This window comes from Carassius auratus, chromosome 27 (assembly GCF_003368295.1).
Source record: "Carassius auratus strain Wakin chromosome 27, ASM336829v1, whole genome shotgun sequence".
NCBI lineage: Eukaryota > Metazoa > Chordata > Actinopteri > Cypriniformes > Cyprinidae > Carassius > Carassius auratus.
In genome coordinates this window covers 26,930,393-26,942,938 of record NC_039269.1, presented here as the reverse complement: position 1 = coordinate 26,942,938, position 12,546 = coordinate 26,930,393, and the positions used below count along the sequence as shown (strand labels likewise).

At 37.1% G+C, this 12,546-nt stretch overlaps 1 protein-coding gene across 14 annotated transcripts in view; it reads left to right on the top strand.

Annotated features, from left to right (window-relative positions):
* The window catches only part of LOC113046088 (histone-lysine N-methyltransferase 2C-like), a 108,269-nt gene that overhangs the window by 66,261 nt on the left and 29,462 nt on the right, over positions 1-12,546 (top strand). For 13 of the 14 annotated variants that reach the window (XM_026206951.1, XM_026206954.1, XM_026206952.1 and 10 more), the window contains 10 exons: positions 748-861; positions 2,681-2,823; positions 6,393-6,570; positions 6,929-7,027; positions 8,335-8,382; positions 9,837-9,965; positions 10,056-10,088; positions 10,169-10,318; positions 11,398-11,542; positions 11,713-11,957. In XM_026206951.1, the coding sequence (XP_026062736.1) occupies positions 748-861; positions 2,681-2,823; positions 6,393-6,570; positions 6,929-7,027; positions 8,335-8,382; positions 9,837-9,965; positions 10,056-10,088; positions 10,169-10,318; positions 11,398-11,542; positions 11,713-11,957 (1,284 nt within the window). The remainder of the gene's footprint in view (positions 1-747; positions 862-2,680; positions 2,824-6,392; positions 6,571-6,928; positions 7,028-8,334; positions 8,383-9,836; positions 9,966-10,055; positions 10,089-10,168; positions 10,319-11,397; positions 11,543-11,712; positions 11,958-12,546) is intronic. The other variant, XM_026206955.1, reaches the window with a different exon arrangement.

Below are 12,546 nucleotides of genomic sequence, written 5' to 3'. Positions count from 1 at the left end.
CTACCCAACCAATGACGGCCATCAATCAGATGGAAAGATAAATCATGGATTTAATGCAAGTTCAACGATTTGCTTTAGTAGATTACATACAAAGTCAATGCAAAGATGCGTTCAGACAATGGATCAGACGCGTCCTCGTGTGGGTCTAGAGAAGCAATGCTCCGCGTTTGTCGTGTATGCCACATTATACTAATCTTGTCGATCGTTATAATAGCTTACGTTTTCTGTAAAGATACGAATCAAAACATCTCACCTGTCGAGTAAAACACAAGCGAGATCAGCATCTCTTTCTAGTTGAAGTTTGTCGCAAAACTACTTCCGCATTTGTCCACGACACTGTTGTCATGTGGTTTCTATGTAAGTAAAGGCGATAACAATGGGTAACTAACGTCAATGACAGGCGACTGCACTGCCCCGTGTCACTGTTTAGAATGGAAATATTCATGATTTACAAGTAGTTGAAAACATTAGAGATATTGTTAGTAATCAGCTGGACAAAATATATAACACTAGCCTAGTGGTTTTTGGATATTTTACTGCAAATATCTTACAAATTGTACCTTTAATTGAAAAATATAAATATTTAAAAAAAACTAGAAAGAATATTGTATTATTTTCAGTGGGGAAAAGTGGATCATAATTATTACATAAATATTAATTGGTAGTATAAAATGCAAAATGCAAAAGAAAAAAATATTATAGAAAACAAATTATTACTATTATATTGAAGTTTCTGCTTTGATTTAGGTATCGGAGGTTTCATGGTCAGACAGAGGAACCGGACGGCTCCAGGCAGAACCAAACAGGCCTTGGGCAGGAAGGACTCCACTGGCTCTGAGACCCTGCAAGGCAAAGATGAGAGTGAGTATTGTTTAACCCCTTTGGCACGATGACGTTCTGGTAGCAAATCTTGGATCTTAACCTGTTAACCCGCACCGGTCAATGTTTACGAATAGATTAAATGAAATGAGACAAACTTAACAAACTATATATCATTATAAAGGTCTAAGCCTCAAGCATCGATGACAGATCGCTGTTTTCAATGGAAAGCTTATAAGGAATGCATTTGTTAAATTTGTGTAAGCAGTACACATAAAAACATGTATAATCAAAACAGTGCATACCAGATTCGTCGTAATAACGAGTCATAAACACATCCACAGCTGAAAATCCCGGTTTAATTTGAAAGGGAAGGGTCCACTGAACGACATCCCAAAGAGCACTTTTAGTCCAAAGGAGCAATAACATTATAATATGGATAGTAATTCCTTTGTTTGCATCTCAGTTCTTCGGGGACATTATTGTTTGTATCCGTTATGGAATAACCTACGCTCAGAAAACTGCATCTTGGTAGTAAAAAACAGTATGGTTTTGTAGAGTACAGTGTCACAAACAGAAGAGACCATCCACAAAAAAAAAAGTCAAAGATACACAGAATATTGTTTATTTGAATTCTGCCGCTCTCTCGTAATGGCTTGTGATGCACTGTGATGCACCTGTCATATGGAGGGGTCTTACCTTTTTAATGGGGTCGTTCGACTTTTTACACAAATAATTATTTATTTTTTCTTCTTCTGTGTTTTTTTGGGGAATGTGGCTATATCTGCATGATTACAATTCATTTGAGCACACATCAGCGTGTGATTACTGTGTAATCACAATGTGGTCTATATGAATAGTGTGTGATTATTGACTGTATGGCGCATGTGTATGATTACCATCTGTATAACCGGCCTTCAACATGTGATTATTGACTATATGAGCATCTATCGAGGTGAATGCTGCATTTCTATCTCAAGAGGCACTGTAATTGGCATACGTTGTTAATACTTTTTTTTCTTTTTAATTATTACTCAAATTATTCTTATTGTATTTTATTTTTCTAGTGCTCAAATAAATCACTTATACAATATATAAGATTATGTCTGTTGTCCTATAATCAAAAAATTATGCAGTGGTATGTTTAATGACTAAAATAGTTTGTAGAATATAAATAGTAATTATTTTTCCTTAAACGGTGGGTGGGGGGGACTAGACATAGTCTCAGAAAAATGGTTGCAGGAATCTAATTCTTCTTCTAAAATCTTCTTCAGATTTAGAAACTCATGGGACATGTGACTTTCAACCCATTACTTTTCTAAATTGCTCCAGGACTGATTTCATGTAATCTTTTTTATGAAGTTAAAAAAAAATCAGTGTGGTACAATTTTTTCAAGGCACTTAAGTGTACAGTATATACGTTTTTGAGCATTATCAACTCAGGATGATGGATAGTAAAGCTCAAACGGTCTTCTTTCCAAAGACACCAAAAGTGTGTGTGTAGCACACTGAAGTCAGGAACTGTTGCAATTTTAAGTTAGGTAGGGCATTTTCAGCTGTGAGTCGCATAATGGGGGTTGCTGGTTAACAGGTTAAATCAATATCTTCAGTCTTCATTATTTTTAAATATCTTATTGAATATAACAACTGCTGTCAAATGTACACAAGCAATGCATAAATGCATAAGGCTGGATGAGACCGCTAATGTAGACTGATCTATCTTTAACATCCACATGAATACATTTTAGGTCAAACCAAAAAATGTATTAATATATGTATTATATATTAAAGTTGCAATTTTTGGATAACAAAGAGTTTTAATGTAAATAATGAATATGTTTGCTCTTTTCTGTCCTCATAGGCTGGGGCGACCAAGCGCCTGACACTCCAATTGATGAAAAACATCCTTTGTCTGATTTCCCTGACAATCCTGAGATTAAAATACGGAAACGCTACAGGAAAAAGAAGACCAAACTGGAGGAGGCTTTCCCTACTTATCTACAGGTCTGGCTCCTTTGATTATCCCAAATTATAGACTTTTCAACTTTTAAAGTGTAATTAAGTGAAGAAGCTAAGGTGTACTGAGGATTTGTCAGGCCACTCTTCGGTGGTTGCTGGCTCAAGTCAAAAAAGTTATATTTGTTGTTTAATATGGCTCAGGTCTGTCTGTGTAATTGTTTTTTAACCTACCAGGGAGAAATCACAAGTCACATTCTCTTGGAAAAGCTATAGCAATTCTCGGCCAAACAAGCCACACAATATGAGATCATATCTAAGCTGTAGTTCTCTGGAATCAGTGAATCTTTTCAGCAGATGCTTCCTTTATCTCAAGGAAATTCCCGGGTCGTAACTCTGCGACTGTTGCAGATGCACCGAAATATGCCACGTCTCTTAGTAGGGTTTAGATCACACTGTGCTGGGTGAAGTGGGAGCTCATCTAGTCAAACCTGACATGTCTCTCAGGGAGATGAAGTCATTTATCCAGTTTAACCTCCCATTGTTGGTCTCAAATTGAAGTCGAGTTTCAGAGTGATTTTGCACTTACTTGCCTACTTTTGTTAGAAATTATTTATTTTTATTTTTAATATTTTTTTAAGAAATAAGTACTTTTATTCAGCAAGGATACATTAAATTGATTAAAAGTGACAATTTATAATGTTATAAACTTTCCATTCACAAAATGAATAGAATTTTAGCTGGATTAGCAAATAAACATGTTAACAGCATGTTAGTAACTTGCTAACACCATCCTAACACCATGCTAGTAACATGTTAATCATGTTAGAAACATGCTAGCAAATTGCTGTTCATGCTAAAATCATGCTATCAACATGTTAGTAACTTGCTAATTATGTTAACATGTTAGTAACTTGCTAATCATGCTAACAACATGCTAGTAACTTTCTAATAATGTAAGAAACATGCCAACAACATGCTAGTAACTTGTTAATCATGCTAATAAACAACATCTAGTAACACCCTAGCAGTGTTAACTTTTAGTCGATAGTTTTAGCCAAACTGTAGTTACCAAAATATATTTTGGTAGCTATTTTATATGTAGTTTTCAAATTAAAATAATCATTAATTCTTTTCTCTTTAGACCAAATCAATTAAGCTTCTGAGAAATTTGAATCAAGGACTGAATTTGAAGAATCTTGAATAAATTCTGACAATTTTGGGTGGACTGTCCCTTCAACAGAAGTGAAAAAGGAGCAATTTATAAAAAATATGATTATATATATATATATATATATATATATATATATATATATATATATATATATATATATATATATATATATATATATATATATTAATATAAAGAAGCACGCTTAAATTAAACTCATTTTTCAGATACTGTAGGTTTTACTCATCATGTATTCGTTTATTTAACACATTTTGTTGGTTAAAATTAATGACAGATATTTAATTTGGAATGCTGTCCTTTTAAGATAGAAGGCATGCATGAGATACTGATACACGTTCAGTTTTCACCCACCTGTTCACATTCACTTAATCCATAATCGACTGTATTTATGTGAGATACTCTCCACGGTAAACATTTGGACTGTTGTGTTTGTATTTGAGTGCTGAGAACTGATCGAGAAAGAGCACTTCTATCAGCGTGATTCCATCTATCCCGCCTTTACTAACTTTAAAGCTTCAGTAGGTAACTTTTGTAAAAATATATTTTTTACATATTTTTTAAACCTGTCATTATGTCCTGACAGTAGAATATGAGACAGATAATCTGTGAAAAAATCAAGCTCCTCTGGCTCCTCCCAGTGTCCTATTGCCATTTGCAGAAATTCATCCGCTCCCTGTAAGAAACAACCAATCAGAGCTGTGGTCCGTAACTTTGTTTGTGTTCAAAATGTAGAAAAATGTATATAATAAGCGAGTACACCATGAATCCATTTTCCAAACCGTGGTTTTAGCTTGTCCTGAATCACTAGGGTGCACCTATAATAAGTGTTTATATTCGGACTATTTTAGATTGCTTCGGGGTACCGCGGCGGAGTAACCCAGTACCTTTGTGATTCTTCATAGACATAAACAGAGAGAAGTAGTTCCGGCTACGATGTTCTTCCGCAAGACGCAAGCAGTTCTGTTTATTAACCGCTAGAGCGTCAAAAGTTACCTACCGCAGCTTTAATTCCATCAACAACAAATTGTGACTCCCAGCAAAAATGGGACATCTGGTCACCTTATCCCTACCCCTTCGGGTGCTGAGGCCATTGTTTCAGATCGCTAGTTTTATTAGTCCATCCATCCACTGCGGCTGCTATACTGACTAGATATATGCAAATGGACCTTATCCAATTGCAATCCAATGATAGCGACACACATTTTTAAGGACAATAGCCTGTAGGATGCATGTTGAATGTCCGGTAGTCCTCTAGTAACATATAGTCCAGTCTCGTTTAGTTAACGAAAACGCGGCATAAATGTAATCATAATTTCGTCATCAGATTTTTTTTAGCTCGTCAACTTCGTCTTAGTCACCAAAATCTTTTTTGTTAATGAATATTTTTCATCGTCGTCTTCGTTAACGAAATTAACACTGGCACACATAGCTTTTATACATTTACCACTGTATAAAAGATCCAGAAAAACGCCACACGTTGTATTATACCATCATATCAGCGTGCCCTAGAAAGCGAGAACGGACGGGATGGGAATAACGTAGTTGGTTGGTTGAGCTAATGCTAGCTGTTCATGCTACCACCCTTAAGGTGGTTCTCAGAAGAGCCACTTCATATCAATTATTGAAAATGGAGGCTTTTAGTGTCTCATCCAGGCAGGTTCCCAGAGCCGGAAGCTGTCAGGTGATCTGAACTGAAGTGACAGAGCAGGCGGTGTGTTACGGCGGCTACAGCACGCGTGTTGTTGTGGTGCTTGTTCCTGTGATTGGCGTGCGTCTCTGTAGATCCTGTGGGGCCGCGCTACGATGAAACATGAGCTCGTCCGAGGGGCTCCCACAACGTGACAGTCAGCGCAGAGTAACGCCATCTGAGAGCTCAGACAAACACAGCCATCTGGAAGATCTCCACTGTCGCTGAAAAAGATACTCCATCAACAATACTTTCATAACGAATGATAACAGCAGAGTGTGATTTGAGTAAGCCTCTTCAGAAGTTTTGCTTTGAATGCCATGATCATCCAGAGGGCACTTCTGTTGTTTTTTGGTAGGAGCGAAGTGTGTGTGTTTTGGATAAACGATATTATGTTTTTCAGCCCTGGTATTTGGGAGGGGGAAAACCATGCAAATATTTATAATATTAAATTGATTCAATATGTGATTAAGATTAATAATATTCATGTTAATAATTTAAGATATCATATTACATTAAGATTAATATACATTTATTTCTGTGATGTAAAGCTGAATTTTCAGCATCATTACTCCAGTAGTGTCACATGATCCTTCAGAATTCATTATCATTATCAATATTGAAAACCATTGTACTACTAGTAACCTTGATAAATTTTACGTATTCTTTAATGAATATAAAGTTTAAACAAGTGTGTATGTATATCTTGTAACATTTGGACACAAACGTCTCTTGCAGGAGGCCTTTTTTGGGAAAGACCTGCTGGATAAGAGCAAGCAGAGCAGGCAGGAAACCACACGGCTGCTAGAGGATGAGCGAGACAGGAAACAACTCCCGGCCAATCAGATGAAGCCATTGTCAAACACATCTCTCAGTGCGTCAGCGGCACCGCTGGCCAGTAAAGCAGTATCAGCACGTACGTTTCTCTCTCTCTCACACACACACACACACACACACACAAAAACACACACACACACAAGGCCTGTCTCAGCTTTTTTGTCTTTTGTTTTTCATATGGCATTCATACTTCAGTCTGATTTTTACATTCATTTCTCTTAAAGTCAACATGAAATTTAAATAGACTGGATTTACTTTCTTTCCACACGTTCCTGGTCTGGCAGTGTCAGTCAGAAATGTCCCCTTATGGAAAGTGAAATGGGTTACAAATGCAATTTCATGTTGTCTTTAAATTTGTCTGCACAATTAAGAGCACTTTCTTAGAGGACAATCATAAGGCCCTCATAATCACTTTCCTGCTTTATCCGCATCCACAGAGAATTCTGTGGAGCCTCTAGTGGACCTCTCCGAAGAGCTGAGATCAGACACAGAGCTGCTGGGAATGTTTTCTAATACCAGGCAAACTGAGGAGTCCGGTAGGCCTTTATGAGTGTCTCTAAACATGAGAAATGACAGCACATGTTTGCTGTACAGATGAGCCCTTTCCGTGGGCTCCGGCTCTCTAGTTCTACTGTTATCATTGTTGGGCAACATAAACTTCATAAGGTACAAACATAGTTCAACTACAGTAAGGCCTCCATCTTGACCTGATTTGTTTCTCATATTAAAAAAAAAAATCTATAAAAAACATTGATATGAAGCTTGTGCTTAGATGATAGATAGGAGTTATGCATATCATTTTTCACACACGTGCATTGATGTCCCAAGTGCACTATGCATTTCTTCTTAAATAGAGAAAGACTTGTGCATAATTTATTCATAAATCAAACCCAGATCAAAAAATCATTTGCATTCTTTCTATGATGAAAAGTAATTATCAAAAACAAGTGAAACATCACCCATCAATGAAATAATGTCATTCATTGAAATGTCAATGCAGACATACTGGCGGTAAAAATACTTTTCAAATTGAGAAGTTTGCCCATAAAGTGTGTGAAAATTGTTTTATTCCATTATTGCACAGTTTGCGTTTTTTATTTCCTGTGAGCTTATAGCAGCTTATACTGTAAATATATTAAAACAACATTTTTTATTAGTAATATGCATTGCAAAGAATTTAATTTGGACAACATTAAAGGATTTTTTTGCACCCACAGAGTCCAGATTGTTAAATAGTTGTATCTCGGCCAAATATTGTCCTATCCTAACAAAACCATATGCTGTATGAATAGAAAGATTATTTTTTCTGCTTTCATATGATGTATAAATCTAAATTTCAAAAAAATTGACCCTTATGACTGGTTTAGTGGTCCAGGGTCACATATGCATACTCTGCAGACAAACTTTTATTTTGAATACGATTAATCATTTAATCATTAATCATTTCAAAGCAGCTTTAAATTGAAAAAGAAAATAGTGATTCAGTTTCACACAAAAAAAATCAATTCTGTCGAATAGCAGCTCTAAAAGAACAACGATAAACATCATTACTCGGTTAGCAGAAATCGGTTAATTGTTGATGCACACAAATTTCCACACATAATAATTACACAGATTAATTAGCTTTTCCTTTAAAACCGATGAATAAATAGTTTATATCTAAATGTATTCATCTAAAAGAGATGGTCTTGATTGTCTTTTCATCAAATGACTTTTTTGGGCATTTCCATTTTTCATTCTCAGCTCGTTTTATTTTACATTGTGTATGAATCATCTGTTGAATCTTTCTTTCTCTCTTCATGGTGCTGATCCCTCATTGTGTTTGGTTTGGATCTTTTTGTAGGTCTTGATTTTTGCCCTTTCCAACTTGAGTACTCTCCTTCACCATTTGGTAAGAGCTCATGATCATGTTTAAGTTGTTTGCTTTTTCTTTTGTTGCTTGGGATTTATGGGAAAGTTTGTTTAACTTTTCGATTGTTGACACATCACCCACAATGCACACTGCGCCTGAATCCAGACGTTATGCATCATGCAGTCCATTTAGTTTACATTACCTAGCATATTGAGAATGATGCAGCAATGCAGCGCTGGGATAATAGATGTAGTCAAGGACATTTCTCTAGATGTTTTAGAGACCGAAGGAGTAGATGAATGACTGTCCTCCCGTGAGCGGCAGTCAGGGCCTCTACGTGAATGGATGAGTGAAGAATGGGGCACTGCTCCGCCGAGATCCACTGAGGCCTTGGTTTGATGAAAAGGAACCAACCCTAGTAATTTGTGAAAGATGTTGAGCTCTCATCCCTGCTGTAAAAGCAGCCTTGGAAGCCGAGGCAGTCTGACCTCCCTCAGAACACATCGTAGTATTTCTATTTGAGTTATTTGCAGCACAGGTTATTTATTCAGTTTCTTCCGTGTCAGATATGACTCATATAACAAGATCCACAACCTGCGCTGGTCTGGTTTTTGCTTTTTAGTTTTTGTTCAGTGTTAAAAGAATAGTTCGGCCAAAATTTTTATTGTGTCATCATATACTCACCCTCATGTTGTTCCAAATCTGTATGACTTGCTAATACAGAAGAAAATTTACACTGCTTTGTCTGTAAAATTGGGGATCCCACTGACTTTCGTTGGTGGTCCACAAACAGACGAGAGCTGTACAGATCTGAAACATAGTGATAGTGAATAAAATAATAAATAATATATATTTTTAGGTGAGCTGTTTTTTCAGTTTTTAACACGTTCCCTGCCAGCGTATAAAAAATAAAAAAAACTAAGCCAGCCAGCATTTTTTATCAATTTCAGAAAATGTTCAAGTCCCCCCAGAATATTTTGTTTTGTGAGCATGCAGTATGTCAAAAGAAAAAAGGGCCTCTGCTTTTTTTTGTTTTAATTCTAGCTATATACATTCTGTTTATCAACACTTGAATGTTGTTAAGTTTCCTTTAAAAAAAAAAAAAATCAACATTTTGAACAAAAAGCTGGGAAAGACTGCATTTGGATCAGATTCAGAATGATGATCAAAACATAGATCATAGATCATAAACAACTGTCGACTTTCATTCAGTAAGTGTTTAATGCTTTATGGTCGAGTTATTTTACATATACAGTCGCTTGTTTCTGCTTTTTTATTGTATTTTGGTCCAAACATTCAGTACTCAGATGATGTTTAATAACGCCTTGTACCGTATAATAGTGAAAACACAGGGAAAAAAAAAATATTCGGTCAATGGCAGGGAAAGTGTTAAAGATCAACCCAATCTCAGAACACTTAGTCCACGGGTTGCAATTTTAGTTTACTGAGACGGATGTGACATTACTTGTGTTTTTCTGTATTTGTCTCTATAGGTCATGATGTTGCTCCTTTAACAGAAGACGCCTCTCAAGCTCATATGGGCCGAAGTCACCTGCGTCAGGTGCCCGAGGGGCCACTGGATGGCATCCTCAGCCCTGAACTGGACAAGATGGTTACTGATGGTCTGTATATCCCAAATGAATGCATTGTTGAATAGTAATACTTGTTCCTGAAACATCTAAATGTGAACACCCAATCTTTCTGCCTTACAGAATCAATACTCAGCAGACTCTACAAAATACCCGGTAGGTTTTAAACCCAAAGCACCGACTGCCAGTGAATGCATTTGTTCAGTATGTTGTAAGCATTGACCCATTCCTTCCAGAGCTTGGTGGGAAGGATGTGGAGGATCTCTTCACAGCTGTCCTGAGCCCCAGCACCAGCCAAACTCATCACATGCCTCAACAGATCCAGGGAGCCCAAACCCTGCAAGGTCCCGCAGGCCCTGGTTTCCATCCCTCTCAACCCAACTCAGGTTTGTTTAGGAAAATAAGAAATTGTCTTTCGTTCGTAACATTTGTATGATGTCTTTCATATTTTCCATGTTAAAATACTAGTGTTAATAGTGCTCCTGTGGCTCAAGTGGTGGAGCATTGCGTTAGCAGTGCAAGGTTGTGGGTTCGATTCCCAAGGAACACATGTTAGGTAAAAACTGTTAGCCTGAATGCACTGTAAGTCGTTTTGGATAAATGCATAAAATACTCCCATGCTGGTTTTAATGCACAACTGTATGTGTAGCATTCATATGTTTACTTCCAAAAGCATGGTGCACTATTTGAGCGTCTCTACCAAGGGTGGGTTTCCCAAAAGCATAGTTAGCCAACTGTGGTTGCAAGCTCCATCATTACCAGCATAGTTCAGTGATTCAGTGATGCCTGAATCCATATTTCCAACAAATATTCACAAACCACAATGGAAAGTTGTGGAAGTATAGTTCTTGTTTGTATTACATGTGGACATAGATCATACTATTGAGCAAAATAAACAAGCAAAGATGCAGTACAATCAGAGTGTATCTCTCTTTTTGTTATATGTACGATTCTTTTAGATTGTCAGAAGAATAAAAGCATTGTGGAGAGTGATGTAATAGGAATCCTACGACTGAATCAAACAGGGAAGAACAAAATAGTGAAATAGTCTGACATTAATTCAGTCTTGAATTGACTGATTATGAAAATGTTGTACTCCACTACCTGCATGACATCATTAAAGAAGATGATTTTGGGAGTTTTGGTTGAGACTTTCTGTTTGACAGACAGGGGCAACAACGTTCAAGAAACCTGTTCTGACATTATTATTATTGTAATTCGTTGTTGATGGTATTTGTGCATTTGCACATTCTTCAAAAATCACACATTTCTGCTTTCTGGAATGCTCTGGGTTTTGTAAAAGCTCAGTCGATGGCGTCTGTGGCATTTTGACTCATCCCTTAAGCGCAGTACTGTACACACATTTTTGTTTGTTTTTACAGACGGAGGTTTTGCGCTCTCCGTTGAATCAAACTGAATAACATTCACTGTGATTGCTCAGTTGTATTGGTATGTTTTTGTGCAGGGATGTCTTCACGAATGCCAGTGACGAATGGTTTGATGGAACCCAAACAGCAGTTTTCACAGTCCCAAATTGCTCCTGGGGCAGGGCCTGATATGGCTCGAAATATCCCATCAATGCAGCGCATGCCTTTCTCAGACAATCTAAGGTCAGCCTTGATCTTTCTTCATAAATATGCACACGCTCATCTAAATTGCAATATTGATTAGAGAGATAAATGAACAGACTACATTGGTTTTAGTCTCTTCTTGTTCAGTGGGTGAAAAGATTTGATTAAATCAGTATTTCTAGATGACATTTATTATATCTGCTTCACAGGGACAGGAAGTTCAATCTGATAGTGCAGGAGACTGCTGGTCCGTGGTCCGCTACAGGCTCGGCTTCGGCTTCGGCTTCGGCGTCTGCTCCAGCCGCTGTCTCTGAGGTGGAGGGAGACTCCATGTCCACAGCACAGAAGAGCACTCTGAAGTGGGAGAAAGAAGAGACGCTCGGAGAACTTGCCACTGTCGCACCAGTCCTGTACACTAATGTCAACTTCCCAAACCTCAAGGAGGAATACCCAGGTCAGCTAAGGGATTTTAAAATGATCAGTCATATACACTTTTGAAAATCAGTAAAGTACTATATGTTACCATTCCTACAGACTTGCTTTTAGGAATCCATTTTACTATATTAAGTATGAAATACGGATGTTATAAAAATAAATCCAGTGTATACAGAGTTATGCAGAGAGTAAAAGTTATACTCTCTCTATGTATATATTTGCAGATACTGTTACAAAGACATTGATAGAACATGGGGCTTCTGATGTAAATTTTATACATGCATAATAATTGCAACATAAAGATTAAAAAGTGGAGATACGGTTAGAAAGCATGAAACTTGCTGTGTCAGAATGCCAGTCTTGCCAGTCAAATCGGAAGCAAGACACAACACATAGCAAGACGTTATGGCAATGACATTTAAGATAGTCTGACCGCAGATAAAAGTAAATGATAAATTAATATGTGATCGTTGCAAAAGGGCACATTAAATGCATTGGACACAAAAGCTCAAACGTGTGTGACACAGTAGAACAGAACTCACTGGTTTCTTCTTCTTTTTGGTTTTAATGATGGCTGAACACGCATACAAGTGTCAACATAATACACA